Here is a 17139-nt window from a genome sequence, read left to right as displayed (position 1 = left end):
AAATCTTGGAAGAAAAAAGATCAGTGGTAGACAGTGATTATTTATAAGTAGGGGTAGGGTGTGATTCCAAAGCAGCAGCATAAGGAAGTTTTGGTGGGTAATAGAATCATTGTGTAACATTATTGTGATAGTGTTTTCAAAACTATACATTTTTAAGAATTCATAGAATTATACATCCAAAAAAGAGAAGATTTACTTCATGTAAATTAAAAAATAAATATCTAGTACATTTTCTGTCTTCTTACTGAGCCTGAATGATACAGGGCCCTGAAAATCCTTGTACCAATTGAAAAAAAGAGAATGTTTCTGGGAGAATTCTACCTGAGTCCCGGCATTTGAAAAGTAAACTTTACAAACTAATGGTAAAAAGAGACTTCTTGAACACAGAGAGCTAGATCATATCCTTGATGTCACTTTGTGCAATTTAAAAGTAAGATATCAAAGGATAACAGTTTTATCTTTAGGACAATTTATCCGAGGGGAGTGCCATCAGCATCATGGCAGAGTGAGCTTGCCCAGTACTCTCTCCCCTCCAACATACAACAAAAAGGGATATCCATACTTCTGTTGGACATCCATCCAACAGAAGACATCCTAACAACACAAAAACCTTGGAGAGACATGCAGCCACATGACGGAAGGCAGAGAGGCTGGAGCCCCCCTCAGAGGAGCTGGAACTGGGTAAGAGAGAACTTCACTCCCTCCCCTAAAGACTGCAATTGCTGCCATAAGGGGATCCATGAGAGGAGTGGGGGAGGGGTCGCACATCCATGGGATCACCCAGGACTCCCTAGGGCCCTTGCAGCCTAGAGGGAAGCTCTCTAATGGGGCAAAAGCTTTCACATGGGGTGACCTATCAAGCCAAGACCCCAGGAGACCACATAGCGAGAGCTGATCAAGAAATCCCAGAATGCATCGTAGAAGAAAGTGCCCCTCCCCCCACCTGCTCCATGCTGCTCCAGTGCCTGGGATCTCAGATAAGGCAGAGGGCTGAGTATATGTGGCTCTTGACTCCCACTCAGTGGTGATAGGCTGTAACTGCAACCAAATAATATCAGAATGAGAAAGAGTCAACTTTCGAACATCAGACACTACATCAAATCTCCAGACCAGAGAGAAAATGACAAGCACCCAGAACTCAGCCCTGAGGACACAGAAATATGTAAGCTAAACGACAATGAATTCAAAATAGCTATCATCAAAAAACTCAATGAGGTAAAAGAGCATGTAGAGAAACAATTCAACAAGTTCAGGAGCTACTTCACAAGAGGTTGAAACTATAAAGAAGAATCTATCAGAAATATGAGAAATGAAATACACAATGGAAGAGATAAAACAAAATATGGATTCCCTGAATGTTCGTGTGGACACCATAGAGTAGTGAAACAGCATAATCGAAGACAGACATGTTGAAATGTTCCAGACAGAGGAGAAGAGAGAACTAAGACCAAAAAGAAATGAAGAAAGTCTCCGAGAAATATTCAACTCAATGAGGAAATGCAACAGAAGAATTATAGGTATTCAAGAAGGTGAAGAGGAGAATGGAGCAGAAAACGTGCTCAAAGAACTAATAGCAGAGAACTTCCCAAATCTAGGGAAAGAGAGGGAAATATGTGTGGAAGAAGCTTCTAGATCTCCTAGATTTGTCAATGTAAAAAGACCTACTGCAAGGCATATAGTAGTAAAACTGGCAAAAATGAATGACAAAGAAGGAATACTCACGGCAGCAAGGCAGAAGAAAATAACCTATAAAGGAACCCCTATCAGACTTTCAGTGCATTTCTCTGCAGAAACCTTATAAGCTAGGAGAGAATGGAACAACATATTCAAAACTTTAAAAGACAAGAATCTCCAGCCAAGAATACTCTATCCAGCAAAAATATCCTTCAGATGTGAGAGAGAAATTAAATCTTTTCCAGACAAACAAAAGCTAAGGGACTTCATAGCCACAAGACCCCCCCCCCCACAAAAAAATCCTCAAGAAGGCCCTCATACCTGAAAAAAGAAAAAAAAAGGAGAAAGGAGTCACAAAACACAGAGTAAGGACATAAATAGGTAGACAGAATCAGAATAGGATAGCAAATATTCAACTATAGCATTAGGCTAAAGGGAAGGAAAACACCAAAAACAAAGACAATCTTGTCACTTTAACCACAAACTCACAACACAAGTTGGAATAAGACGTGAGAAAAACAACTTATCTGAGTATATCATGGGAGTTTAAAAAGTTAGATATATCTTATTTAGGACATTGAACATACCTTCATAATTGAAACTAAAATGAAATTTTATAACTTTCCTAGTTCAGGTTTACAATTAGAGTTAGGAAAGTCATAGACTTAGATGTCAATCTTGCTATATTTTCATATGCAATAGTTCTTGATGTTTTGAGAATTTTGCCTCTATAGATGGTCTGGATATAGTTTTCTGTACAGGCAACAATCTAAGTTAATTTCATTGCACTAGAAATGGTTCTAAATCTTCTAGTCAATTCTGGAGACTTATAGCTTTCATACACACATTCCTTATTTTTAAAAATTATTAATAAATAGTTATATGTATAGACTATATAATCTTTGCTAGTTCATTTTCATTTTTTCTGATATTGTAATATGTCTTGATATAGAGTTGTAAGTTCTCCTGTGAGTAGTTTTGCTCACCTCCCACAGGATTTGCTGTGTAGAATACTCAGTGTTGTGTCCAAAGAAATTGTAGTCTAAATTTTTATTTCATTCTTAACCAAATGTTGGTTTAAACATGCACTGGATAAGGAGTCAGATGTTCCTACAATCTAATATTATTTTTTAACTAGCCAGATAATGTGGGCAATAATATTCTCAACAGTGTTTCATGCTGATTGGAATTTTAGGATTCAGCATAAAGGGTTAGATTTGAATGAAGGCACTATTCATTATATTTTTATGGGTTTTTTTTCCTTCAGGATGAATCATCTCATGACCAAGAAGGAATGAACAATGATGACTTTGCTATATTCAGTAGAGGTTTAAGGTTTTTCTTTAATATTAAATTTCTGATATTAAGTCAAGTGTGTACCACAGTTAAGAGTGTTTCCATAAACAATAAAAGTCAAAGGAAGAAATAATTTTGACAATGGATTATATTTACTGAGTATGTTACAGTCTCAACTATAAGCCATTTATGTATAATCCTTACAAAACCCAAGTATGCTAGTGAATATAACCATGTCCATATCACATCAAATATAACAATATATATGTATAAATTTTTGAATATGAATATATTGAAATGGAAATAATTTTTTAAAAAATTAAATATTCCCATAAATACTTATATTTATGCAAAATCATTAGGAAAAACTCTGCAATAAGAAGTAATATGGGGAGGAGAAAAATGGCTAGCACAGTGTGGTCAAAAGGGAAGTCAGCTTAATCTGTCATGTTTAAAATCTGTGCATGTTAAAAAGTACAAATGGATTATTTCAGCAATGAAAAGCAAATAAGCAAACACAATGTATCAAGTGGAATGCTAAATGAGGCATTCTTTAGAATCACAAAAAGTGGAGTCAATTACAGTATTTAACCACAGATATTTGGTAAAAATAATGGTATAGTCACATATATTAATACTATTAATACACTTACTTACATGGGATGTTATGTGTAACGTATCTTGTCATTAGAAAGGCAATTTATGAAACTATTTGAATAATATGATTACATTTTCCTTAAAAAATTTATGAAAGGATTTGTTCCAACAATTTGACAATAGTTACATCTCCTTGGGAGGATAAAGGTAATTTTGTTGGCCTCTTTGTAGTTCTTTAAAAATTCAGAGAAAATTACTACAACAAAGTACCAATTTTATTAAAAGAATATTAATTTGTATATAAAAGTACAGTTTTATCAATGTTAAAACATATTTCTTAAAGTAACATTTTAAATAAAATGATACAGATGCAGAGATATACAGTTAGAAATTTATTTTTAAAAAATCAATTGAAGATTCTCCAAATCGGATGTGGGATATAAAAGGACTGTCATTAAATCCAAGCTTATAATACTAAGAATATAAAATGTCATTAAACTATGCATAAAAAGCATCAGGAAATAGTTACTGGATAAGTGGTATTGGAATAAGAATTTCGGTGAGAACAAAATAAATTTAAAAATTTAATGTGCAACTTACGATAGTACTTTAGTTATGTGCAAACCAAACTAATCATAGCTAAACAAAAAATAAAGTGGATTTAAAGTATTTTTAAATAATAAAAATGCAACAAAGAAGGTGTTTCACTTTCTACACTCATGATTAGAAAGTTTTTGAAATTTAGAAAAAAGTGAACTGTTGATAAAGGCTTTCCAATGTTCATTTTCTTCTTATGATAGTCAAACTGTGAAACACTTAAGGCATTCTTGTACTAATTATATTTTTATGTTTTTCCCACCGATGAATTTCTTAGGATTTCTCCTATTAATTTTGTTTCCAGGGTTTATCTCTCACGTCAGGTGACCTAAAAGACATGCTCAAAAGTCTTACAAAGCCTCCTTTCATACTATTTCTTACCATCATGAACTTTTTGATGGCGATTAAGATTTGAACCTCTTGCAAAAGCCTTCCCACATTCCTTACATTTATATGGTTTCTCACCAGTATGAATTCTTTGATGCAGAATAAGGTCTGAAGAACGAAGAAAGGCTTTCCCACATTTGTTGCAAGTATGTGGTTTATCGCCAGCATGAATTCGCTGATGCCGAGTCAGGTATGCTGCACAAGTAAAAACTTTCCCACATTCATTACATTCCCAGGTTTTCTCACCAGTGTGAATTTTCTGATGTTGTATAAGTATTGAATCTCTACTCAAGATCTTTCCACATTCCTTACATTCACACAATTTCTCACCAGCATGAATTGATTTATGTCGAGAAAGTTCTGATGAACGACGAAAGGCCCTTTCACACTCCTTACATTTATAGGGTTTCTCACCAGTATGAATTCTCTGATGCTGAGTAAGGTCTGAAGACTGACGAAAGGCCTTCCCACATTCCTTACATACATAGGGTTTCTCACCTGAGTGAATTCTCTGATGTGCTGTAAGTATTGAGGCAGTACTAAAGGCTCTTTCACATTCCTTACATTTGTAGGGCTTCTCACCAGTATGAATCCTCTGATGGCGAATAAAGGCTGAAACATTACTAAATGCCCTAACACAATACTTACATTTGTAAGGTTTCTCACCAGTATGAATTCTTTGATGTTGAGTAAGGTATGAGGAATGACGAAAGGCTTTTCCACATTCTTTACATTCATTGGGTTTCTCACCTGTGTGAATCCTTTGATGTACTCTAAATATTGAACTAGTACTAAAGGCCTTTCCACATTCATTACACTCATAGGGTTTTTCACCAGTATGAATTCTCTGATGACGAATAAGGGCTGTACCATTGTTAAATTCTCTAACACAATCCTTACATTTAAAGGGTTTCTCACTCATATAAATTCTATGATGCAGGAAAAAATGTGAGGCATTAGTCAAGGCCGTCCCACTTTCCTTACATTCATTAGATTTTTCTCTAGTAAAAATTATCTGATGTTGTATAAAGTCTGAGCCATTATTCAAAGACGTCCTACATTCTTCACATTCATAGGTTCTCATACCAATATGCACTGTGTGATATGAAGTAAGTTTTGAAGTCCTACCAAGGGCCTTCTCATAGTCCTTATAGTCATAGAATTTCTTGCCAGGATGACTTTCTTGATTTGCAGTAAGTTGTGAGTCTTCTCCACAGGCATTTTTATATTTTTTGCATTCATAAGATTTCTCTTCAGTGTTAAATGTTTGATGTAGTGAAAGAGATGTATGCTGAATGAAAGAGGATATGTCTTCAGAGGTACATGACACTTGGTTAAAATGTCTTTCCTGAGATCCCTGTTTAAGTCCATGTTTTGTAAATCCTTCCATTTTAACACGTTGGGATGAATCCATTTCATAATTATCCTTTTTCAGAGACAATTTCTTATTCTCTTTATATTCTGAAAGAAAACACAAACAAAAATGTTCACTTTTTTTTCTTGGAAGACACAAAACTTACAATAGAAAAGGGAGAATTACACTGACATAAATATCTATAAATGTGAATAGAATATATTGTTCTCTTATGGTGGTGCAATTTGAGAGATAAAGTATAGAAATTGAAAAGTGATATAGAAAGGTAAGGGGGAAGCAATTAGGAAAAGATTAAATCAATGACTCTCAGATTCTGGAACAAATTCAAAATATACTTTGGCAAAAAACTGGAAGCTTGATAACATACTCTGTTGGAAGGCTATAGGTAAGTAAGTCTCTCTCACATATTGAGCGTAGCAAATAAAAATGACACAACCACTATAGAGGGCTATCTGCCAGTTTCTAGCAAAATTATATAAGCATTTACCTTTTGACCCAGCAGTCTTAGTTCTAGGAACCCAAACATACACTTTCTGGGAAGAATCTGAAAAGATTTATGCAGAAGGGTATCCACCACAGAACTATTCATGAGAGCAAATGACTAGAACCAATCCAAATAGCCATCAATGTGGTACTACTTGAACTCATATAGTATATGCACACAACAGAGTTCTATACAACTGTATAAAGAAATGAGAAGCATCTATATATCCCTATGGCATAATCATCATGATTTTTTTTAAGTAGAAGAACAAGGTGGAGCAAACGGTATCTAGTGTATGCTACCACTTATATAGAGGGAATGTATGAAGATATATACATACGTGCTCACATTCAATGAAACAATGAAAGGATAAACCATAAAGTTTATAAAAGATCTCCTATGTTGGAAGGAATGAAAACAGTGGGAGGGGACAAGAATGGAAGCTAGACTTCTATGAGTATATGTTGTTTTGTAGATCTGACATTGGAACTTTGTAAATATTTTATAAAATTGTAACAAATTAAATAATAAATGCAAAAATATGAAAAACAAAGTTAAATAGATGAACTTTGTAAGGTACTGGGCTGTTCTATAAGTAGAGATAGAAGGTAATTCTAATGTTGCTAAAACATAAGATTTGATTGTACTTACTAATGGGTTACCAAACACACTATTGAAAAATGTCACATGCTAGTTATGTGAGTGTACTTATTACTTGAAATGTAAAATACACTTTATAATCACTTCTTTATGTATATTTCCCCCCAAAATATTGAAAAAAATAAGAGGAATAAAGGGGAATAGTCTCAGTTCATCTGATGAGGCTGGTACAAAATGAGACCAGGACAGTATTAGAAAGAAAAATTATGATTCAATCTAATTAATGAATATAGATGTACAGATTCTAAACAACATATCACCAAATTGGATCTAGTAATTTAATAAAAAATAACATCATGACCATTTGAATTCATTCTAAAAATATAAAATTAAAACAGGAAAATTTATTAATGTAAGTCACTATAATAAGGGGAAAAAAAAACATGATCCCAGAAGAAAAAATAATTAAACAAAACTCAGCATCCAACATAAAGTAAACCCTTATATGCTATGTATAAAACAGAATTTCATTATACTAATGAAGTGTATCCTCATAAAAATACAGCAAAAATACATACAACAATGAAAGTTTAAAATCAAGCCCAAATTCAACTTTGTGCTATTCTTTCCAAAACCCCCCAAATCAGAAGTCTAGTTATCAGAAAAACATCAGACAAATACAAATTGATAGATATTCTACAAAATACCTGACCAGTATTCCTCAAAACTGTCAAGGACATAAACAACAAGGAAAAATCAAGAAACTGTCACAGACCAAGAGACATGGTCTAAATAAAACTAAATAAAATGTGTTATCCTGGATTAGGTCCCCTAACACAAAAAGGACATTAGTGGAAAAACATGAAATCTGAATACATACTGCAGTTTAGTTAATAAGAATGTACCAGTCTTGGGTTCTTAGTTTTGACAAATATACCACAATAAGGTAGGGGGTGAGGGCTATACGGGAACTCTCTACACTATTTTTGCAACTTTTTTGTAAATATAAAATTATTCCAAACTTTAAAATAAAAAAGAAGGAAAAAACCATACTCATAAAAATCATTAAAAAAGATGAAAACACACAGCAACACCACTTCTATTGAACATTTCCTGGACGGTATAGCCACTGCAGTAGGACTAGAATGAAGTATTAAGGTTACAAGCATAGGAAAGTAAGAAACAAAACTGAAAATATTTGCAAATTTTGTGATTGTCTACATGGAAATTCTAATTATTGGAATTATTCTTATAACTAATGGGTCATGGCAAAAGTCAACATATAGAACACCAAGAAAGAAAAGTCTATATTATATACCTTTTTGATTTTTGTCACTGAATCTATATGGAATGATTTCCACATCTTATTAATAATCATAATAAAAAGAAAACAAGTACAGTAAAAAAGAGTGCAGAGAGAATAACAGGCCATGTAAAAGAGGGAAGGAGAATTGAGAATATAAATGTGAACATACTTTATTCCTGAAAAAATAAATACAGAAAGGATAAATCAGACTAACCAAAAAAAAAAAAAGGTTACCTAGAGTTGGGGTGGCAATGGATGAAGCAGATAGGGATGCGAATATGACTTGTCTAAGTATAATTTTCATAGTTTTGACTTTTGAAGCAAGTAAATGCTTTACATATTCCAAATATAAACTAAAAAATATCTAAACTCAACAATTAAACTGTATATTAGGTTGAAAATCCAGAGAACAGAATTAATCTAACAACTTTTCAAACTAAACTCTGACTGGAAATCCTTAGAGTAACACATTCTAAGCAAAAAACAAATTAAAAAGAAAAAAAAGGAAAACAAAACTAAGAAATCTTGAACTTTACTTAGTAGGTTTTTTCTCAGTAGTTGTGTTAGTTTTCTAATTCTGAACCTATTCTATGGCATTTAGGACAGAAGACGCATAAATACACTCATATTGTGGAAAGCAGCGTTTTTTCACTGTTCAAGGTAAAGTTACAAAATTGAAATGCAGAAAAGTGAGACAGAATCTCATCTTTTGGATTTGAATTTAGAGTTATTAGTATGACTCAATGATAAGAACAGGTTTCCTCTTTCCAGTGAATGGGAACAGAAGCAGTGATAGCCCAGCAGTAATGAGCACACTGAATACTCAGGTATTGGTCGCTGAACACTACTCCTTATTAAAAGAAACTAAGCCTTCTTCACGAGTTGGCTAATTCCAAGTGGGGAGCAGCGAAAATACAAGATGAGCCTGGAACATATTTTTGTGTCAGAAAAAAAAGTCATTAAAAACATGAAGACATGAAAAAAGGATGCACAAGCTAGCTGAAAGTGGTCCCCAATAGCCAAATTTGAGACAGTTTAATCATCAAAAAGAAAAATGATTACAATGGATTATAAGATATTTAATTAAAAAAAGAATCAATGAATCTGTAATGCTTCTCAACAAAAGTGGAGAGGAAAAGCTCTTCTTAAAGCAAGACCAACGAATAAATGCAGAAAAAAAGGGATAATTAGAACCTCACCATTTTCTAAGCTCAATGTAATTACTTTGAAGAAGAACTAATGAACGTCAAACCTTCTGGGTGAGCCATTTCTGGAGGACATTTATACAGTCTCCAAGAATCAGCACACAGATTAGTCAGTAGTTATAAGGGGCAAAATGTACCTTTCCAATGGAGCGATCTGGCTGTCATCTCCATAACCACTTGATCAACATTACCGTCATGTAATGAGAAAGATTGACTTTCCCTCCTGATATGAGAAATTAAGAAGTACACAACCCTCCCTAAGTATCAGATCAGACAAAACTTTTTAATGTAAACCTAATCATGGAGTGGCAACTAGATAAGTCCTGAATGTAAAACATTCTATAACAATTTGGCCTTCACTGTTAAAACATTTTTATTTTGAAAAACAAAAAAATGGGCAAGGTATTGGTTTCAATTCCAAAACTAAAAAGAACACAGAATGATTTATTTAAAAAAAAGATATACATTCCTGAAGATGATGCAATAAAATTGAACATATGCATTGTATGCATTGATGGAAAAGCTTTAAAAATTCTCTGCTTTAAAAAAATCAATCATAAGAAAATATGGGGGAAAATCCACTTACAAAAAAATGTATAGAAGAATGGCAGTTTCAATTATAAGTTGAAACTGGAAGAATTTGGAAGGCAACCTAATTATGCAAATATATCTATATTATAATACTGATATAATATATCTAAAAGTTTATTAAGATAGGAAGGCACATGATACAGTATTTTAGAGGAAATCTACAATGCATTTCTATACATCAAATGTGTCTATGTGTGTACATATATGCATGTAATGCATGTGTTATAGTTACCTAGTTGTTTGTGGAATATTAAATGTATTTTAAAAATTCATTTTAAAAATTAACTTGTATCTATTCACCTGTAATTCAGAGGAAAACATGTCCACTATGTCTACACTCTTTTGATTAGACTTGGAGAGGCAATATAGCTCAGGAGCTTAGAGCACATATAGCTTCGGTTCAAACCTTATCTCCAACACTTACTCGTTGTTGACCTTGGACAAGTTATTTCGAGTTTCTGTGCCCCAGTTTCCTCTTCTGTAAATGGAAAAAAACCCCGGTATTTTTAAAAAATAAAAATCTAATCATGTCGTAGTTCTGCTTAAAATCTACTTATGTCCCATTTCACTCAGAAAAACTTCAACTGCAATTTACAAGGTCACCATAAACTGACCCTTTCCAACATACACCTCTCTGATCACATCTCACCCTCCTCTCCTCTTCGTTCACTCTCACCTAGCCATACTGGCCACCTTGGTGCTGCTGACACACAATGAGCCTGACAGCCTCTGGACTTTTGTACTTACTGTGCCCTCTGCCTTGAATTATCCATCTTCACATGCTCTTCTCCCTCACTCCCACTCTATTTTATGTCGATTGCATGCATTCACGCAATTGCTTGATCCTCCTCCCTCATCTCAATCTCTCCTCGTCTGCACCCTCTGCCTTCCCATTGCAAGCACATACCCTTTATACTCAAAACTCTCTACCAAGGTGACTGCCATCACTCCCAAGGCTCCAACGATTACAGCTCTGTGAGGCTTTTCCACCTTTCAATCTCCAGCCATTTCTTCTGGTTGTACTATTTGAACTTCTCTTACAATTAATTCTACTTTTTGAAGGACTTTTATGGATTTTTTTCTCAACTCCTAGGCTATAAGTTTCTTAATAGCTCACGTATTTTATAATCTCTACATCTCCCAGAAAAATGTCCTCCTCAGCATAGAATATAGGGAAGTGTTGGTTGAAAAAAATGAATATATGAATAAAGTAATGAATCAAAAAAGTGAACATACTGAATAGCAAAATGTTTAAGAGAGTAACGCATATATAGATCAAAGGGCAAAAGACAGTAAGCCAATGGGAATGAATTAGATCTCAAATAAAGGTAGAAGTCTGTCATTAGAAATATCTACTAGGAATTGAAAGAAAATATGAAAGCAAAGAAGCAGGGACAGTGTTAGGTTCGAGATGGAGGTGTGGGTGTTTGGAAGCTAATGGTGAAGTTTACTTTTCCCTACAGCTGTGGGCCTTTGAAGGAAGATTCTGCAAAACATCTCAAAGATATGGTCTCCTCACTCATCTGAGTTACGCCCTGCACAGCTCTCCCCTTGCCTGATCATCAGTCACTTACCTAGGTACAGGCCCTTTGTCAGCTCACCGTCAAAAACACGCCAAGGCTCCTTCCCTTGCTCCAATAAAGAGATCACGTATGGCTTGGGAATGGCAAGTCCTATTCACAAGAGAAGAAAGGAGAATTTTTATGTTGTACATGTCTCAGGACTCAAATCCTGTCCCGTGATCAGCAAATAAAAGATGATGCCACTCTTGGAAGGGCCACAAAAAAGCAGAGAAGACAGAGCTTTGGCCTTAGGCCCAATGAAGCTCCCCATTTCCAACTTTACAAAGCTCAAGCCATTTCTTTAGAAAGAGGGAGAAGAAATGCATGATACATGAAAGGAATTGAGAAATTCTTCTTGAGGGAAGCAAATACATCAGGGGGCAAAATTTGACTTTTTAGAGATAGGTATACTTACCAACTGAGACCAGGTTGCTATAATTTTCCAACATTACACATCTGTACAAATTCCTTTGAGTTGAGTCCAGGCATGCCCACTCTTCCTGAGAGAAGTCTATGGACACATCCCTGAATATCACAAATCCCTGGAACAAAAAACATGAGTCATACTTGTGTAATGAAAATAAATGACTTCAAGATGAAAGGAGAGGAAAAACATAAAAGTAGAGGAAGTAAAGGAGAGTTCTACAGGAAAGGAGAGAGAAGGAGAGCAAACAGACTGGAGTCACTGCCTGTGATGAGTGAAGAATAGAGTCAGTGTTAATCAATGGGCCGGCCTCACACAACCTAATTCCTGCAGGCAAAAACTCTGTGCCCAGAGGATTCCAAGATCCATTCTGGTTTAAAAATATATTAAATTCAATTAAGAGGAATATCCCAATTAAAAAGCCAACTTGGATATAGTATATTTTCAATAAAGAGAAGTAACTTCCTGCTTCCCCTTCTCCCGTGAAAAGCCAAGTTATAAATAATTGGTAAACTCTTGGCAGGGTATCAGAGGATAAAATTGTAGAATAATAGGAATATAGAGAAGGTCCCAACATTTTCAACAATCAGAAAGCAAGTCACATGAAAGACACCAGGAAACAGAAACACAACAGCCTGCTCAATAGTACTCTTCAATGGAAACACAAAACAAAATATGTAACCAATTTTGCAATACTGAAAGAGAAGTGAATTCTTGACTAGAGTTATTTATCCAGCCAAAATTCACACTAATGTGAGGGTTGTATAAGACATTTTAGATAAGCAAAAGCTCAAATATATAACTCCTACATACCTTTTTTATTCTTTTATTTAAAACAGATTTTTCAGCTTTATTGAGGTATAATTGACAAATAAATTGTATATTCTTAAAATGTATAACGTGATGATCTAACATACAGACACTTCGTGAAATGATTACCACAATCAGGTTAATTAACACATCCATCACCTCATGGAGTTACCATTTTGTGTGTGTGTGCATGGTGAGAACACTCAAGGTCTACTCTCCTAGCAAATGTCAAGTACATAACACATCACTGTTAACTATAGTCACTACAATGTACATTATTAGATCCCCAGAGTTTATTCATCGTGTAACTGAAGGCTTGTACCCTTTGACCAGCATATCTCTATGTTCTCCACCCACTAGCCCCTAGTATCCACCATTCTCTTTGGCCTCTAAGAGTTGGACTTTTTTTTATTTTTAGATATACAGGTAAGTGAGATCATACAGTATCTGTCTTTCTCTGTTTGGCTAATTTCACTTAGCATAACGTCCTCGAGATATATCTGCAAATGGCAGGATTTCCTTCTTTCTTATGGTTGAATAATATTCCATTATACGTATATCTATCTATTGATAGATTGATGGATATCTCACATCTATTTTTATCCATTCCTCCATCAATGGACATTATTGTAAATAATGCTGCAATGAAAATGAACATGGGAGTGCAGATATCTCTTCAAGATACTGATTTTGTTTCCTTTGGACATATACTCAGAAGTGGGACGGCTGGATCATATGACAGTTCTAATTTTAGTTTTTTGAGGAGTCCCCATTCCATATTCTATATGGCTGTACTAACTTACATTCCAACCAACAGTATACAAAGTTTTCTTTTTATTCACATCCTCACCAACACTTATCTGTTGTCTTTTTGATAAAAACCATCCTAACAGGTCTAAGGTGGTATCTCACTGTGGATTTGATTTGCCTTTCCCTAATGATTAGTGACGGGGAGCACCTTTTATGTACCAGTTGGCCATTAGTATATCTTCTTTGGAAAAATGTCTACTCAGGTCCTTTCCCCATTTTTTAATAGGGTTACTTGTTTTTTGGCTATTAAGTTGTATAAATCCTTATATATTTTGGATAGTAAAGGCTTATCAGATATATGGTTTGCAAATATTCTTTCTCATTCTGTAGGTGGCCTTTTCATTTTGTTGACTTTCCATTGCTGTGCAGTAGCTTTTTAGTTTGATGTCGTCCCACTTGTTTAGTTTTGCTTTTGTTGCCTTTGCTTTTGGTGTCATATCCAAAAGATCATTGCCCAGACCAATGTCAAGAAACTTTCCTGACGTTTTCTTCTAATAGTTTGTTCTAATAGTTTTATGGTTTCAGGTCTTACATTTTCTTCACTGTTTTTCATTCTTTTTTCTTCGTTTTCTCTGACTGGATAATTTCAAATGATCTGTCTGTGACTTCACAGATTCATTCTTCTGCTGGATTAAGTCTACCGTGGATGCTTTCTATTGCATTTTTCATTTCATTCATTGTATTCTTCAGCTCCAGAATTTGCCTGCTTCTTTTTTATGATTTCCATCTCTTTGTTAAACTTTTTTGTTTTTGAGTTGTTTTTCTGATTTTGTTGAATTCTTTCTGTGTTTTCTTGTTTCTCATTGAGCTTCCTAAAAACAACTCTTTTTGATTCTTTACCAGGAAAATTGCAGATCTCCATTTCTTTGGTGTTGGTTATTGGAAAAGTACTGTGTTCCTTTGGTGGTGTCATGTTTCCTTGATTTACCATGTTCCCTGAAGTCTTGCATTGCTGTGTTCACATTTAAAGAAGAAGTTTCTTCTTCCAGTCTTTACCCACTGGCTTTGGGAGAGGAATACCTTCTTTCAGCCCTTTCTGCGGACCATTTTTCTGAGAAGGTAATAGAGGACATGTTATATCAAGACCAGACAGTAAAAGAGCAAAGAGTTACATAAGAGATCAAGAAAGAAAAGCAACATAGCAGAGTGGCAAGAGAAGGTACCAGCGTAAATATAAAATGGAAAAGCTAGGACAATAGCTGGGAAGCAAAGATAAAAATTTGTCCAGATGGCTGCAGTGGCCATGGAAGAACATAAGAGACTCCTCAGGAAATAATGTTCAGCAATGTGGAAATTGCTATTAATATGTATGTAATAGAGATATTGTTACATTTTGAAATATTAGCAATAAATACTAGAAAACTAGGTGAAAAAAAATTCATCCAAAAAATTAACTTCAGAAAAAAATGAAGAGTTATACAAACTTATCTCTCATGATGACTATTTAGGAATGATTTTTTACTTCAAAAGCTTCCAAAAATTAAAGCATTTCTTCCACAATAACACTTTTAATTTTGAATATAATGACTCTTCTACTCCAAAACACACTAAATAAATATAAGAACTGATATGTGAACATTATGTGGTTTTAGGCACAAACAAACACCAATTTACTTGCTACAACAATTTCTAGTCAGAGAATATAATACGGAACACATTTCCATTGTTGTGACATTTGGATGAGCCTCAACTATTTTCTTTGTATACTTTGCCAAGTGAGAAGGTGAAGAGAGAGTGTTGTCCAGGATTCTTTGGAATGTTATGCATATGTACCACTATTGACGTGTGTTTCAATGCACTGTTGTGATTACCCTTTATTTTGCCTTAAGGCAGTCTGCGTGTGTACTATACTTTAAAGAGTAGTTTGATTATAAGATAACCAAGAACTCAATAAGGTTGAAAAATTGGTGATGAAAATGGGGTAGAAAGAAATATATATATTCAATTGTTTAATAAATAACAATGTGAGAATAACTGGAAATCTAGGAGCAAATGCCATTAGTTGAGGGTCAGTGCCTTTGAGGAGTTCGGCTGAAACTGAATGACAGGGGAAACACTGGTGGTTTTTTTCCATTATAAATCTTTCAGTGCTATTTCAATATTTAGTATCTAATAAGAATTAATTTAACTATCTTCATTACAGAAAATAAAATTTGTATATAACTTAAGAGATTTTAGAAGCTCTTGGTTCATTTTCATGACACATTTTAGTATAAATATATTTTCCCCTATAGAAACAAATTTATTTCATCAACAGCATTGCTAGGAGAAGCATATATATCATAGAGAGGCAACTTTCTTTAAGACCCTCAAGGTTGGTCTGAACTCTGACATTATGATTCTCAAGAACATATGCCTTGGGCTGATGTCCTTCTTGTAACCATCTATCATCAAATGCAAATTTTTATTTTTCCTGAATTACAGAAAACTAATGAAAAATGATGATAGAGTCACAAGGAGGGTGCCATCAAATGAAGTCTTGGCTCCACTAACACCACCTCCCATCTTTTCTTACCATGGAGAAGAAATCTTCCCCAAGGAGATAATCATGAGTTTCCACTGTGAGCTCGAACCTAAGTACTCAGCTCCACCTCACCACATAACTTTCCAGGCATGTCAGGACCCCCAACAAACATCTCTGCTCTATCAGGATTCTTGGCCCCAGTAAACCAAGGAGATGTCATTTAATTAACAGAAAGAATGTATAAACACTTGTTTGCAATTAGAAGGGAGATTAGACAGCAAGTAAAACAGAGATCCCAGAGCTGTGTGCCTGGAATGGGATGAAATGGTTAGGAGGCTCTGGAAGAGGTGTCATTGCCCTGGAAAGGTCAGGATAATGAAAGCAAATGGTCATGTGTCCTGGAGGGAAGAATATATTTCAGGAAGGAGAGAGGATGAATCATCTCACCTGGGCCATAGCTTTCAATCTTGTAGGAGATACGCAGTCTTCCTTGAAGGTCCTCTTCTGGAAAAAGGCAGAATCTTGAGAAGGCAGGTTTGATGGCACAGCGCTAGCCTCACAGTTCCCAGAACTAACATATTCAAATGGCTGTCCTTTCCCCTGTTTCCAACCCTGTCCACTCAGGCAACCTGCAACTACCCCGCACCAAACACAGATATGGACAGTGGTGGGTTGGAGAATGTACAAATACCACTCCTTCACTAAGCTTGAGTCCCCACAAACCAGCTGCAGCATGCTGAACTACAGGCACCTGAACCTGGTTGGAGATGGGGATCCAGAAGCTCCTTCCTCTGCTTCTCCTTCTTCCTTCTCCTAAACAGCTCTAGGTTTTTCCAAGCAGTAATAATTCAAAAAGAATAAAAGGGGACATTGTGATGAAAGAACATCTCTCAACTATATACGCCAGACTCCAGGTTTTTCTCCCCATGCAACAAGTACACCTTGAGAGTACATGTC

General features: G+C 34.9%; 1 protein-coding gene across 11 annotated transcripts in view; it reads right to left on the bottom strand.

The window, feature by feature from the left end:
- Window positions 1-3103: 3103 nt before the first annotated feature.
- Window positions 3104-17139, bottom strand: part of LOC103558432 (zinc finger protein 383-like) — a 54389-nt gene continuing 40353 nt past the window's right edge. For 5 of the 11 annotated variants that reach the window (XM_070557533.1, XM_070557532.1, XM_070557534.1 and 2 more), the window contains exons 3-7: window positions 16630-16686; window positions 12090-12216; window positions 11687-11785; window positions 10537-10590; window positions 3104-6012 (exon numbers count right to left, since the gene is read on the bottom strand). In XM_070557533.1, the coding sequence (XP_070413634.1) occupies window positions 4535-6012; window positions 10537-10590; window positions 11687-11785; window positions 12090-12216; window positions 16630-16686 (1815 nt within the window). In that variant the 3' untranslated portion in view covers window positions 3104-4534. The remainder of the gene's footprint in view (window positions 6013-10536; window positions 10591-11686; window positions 11786-12089; window positions 12217-16629; window positions 16687-17139) is intronic. The other 6 variants (XM_070557538.1, XM_070557537.1, XM_070557539.1 and 3 more) reach the window with 3 other exon arrangements.

The sequence above is a fragment of the Equus przewalskii genome, chromosome 9 (genome assembly GCF_037783145.1).
Source record: "Equus przewalskii isolate Varuska chromosome 9, EquPr2, whole genome shotgun sequence".
Taxonomy (NCBI): Eukaryota; Metazoa; Chordata; class Mammalia; order Perissodactyla; family Equidae; genus Equus; species Equus przewalskii.
Note: the sequence above shows the minus strand (reverse complement) of the source record. Positions and strands in the feature narration are given on the sequence as shown.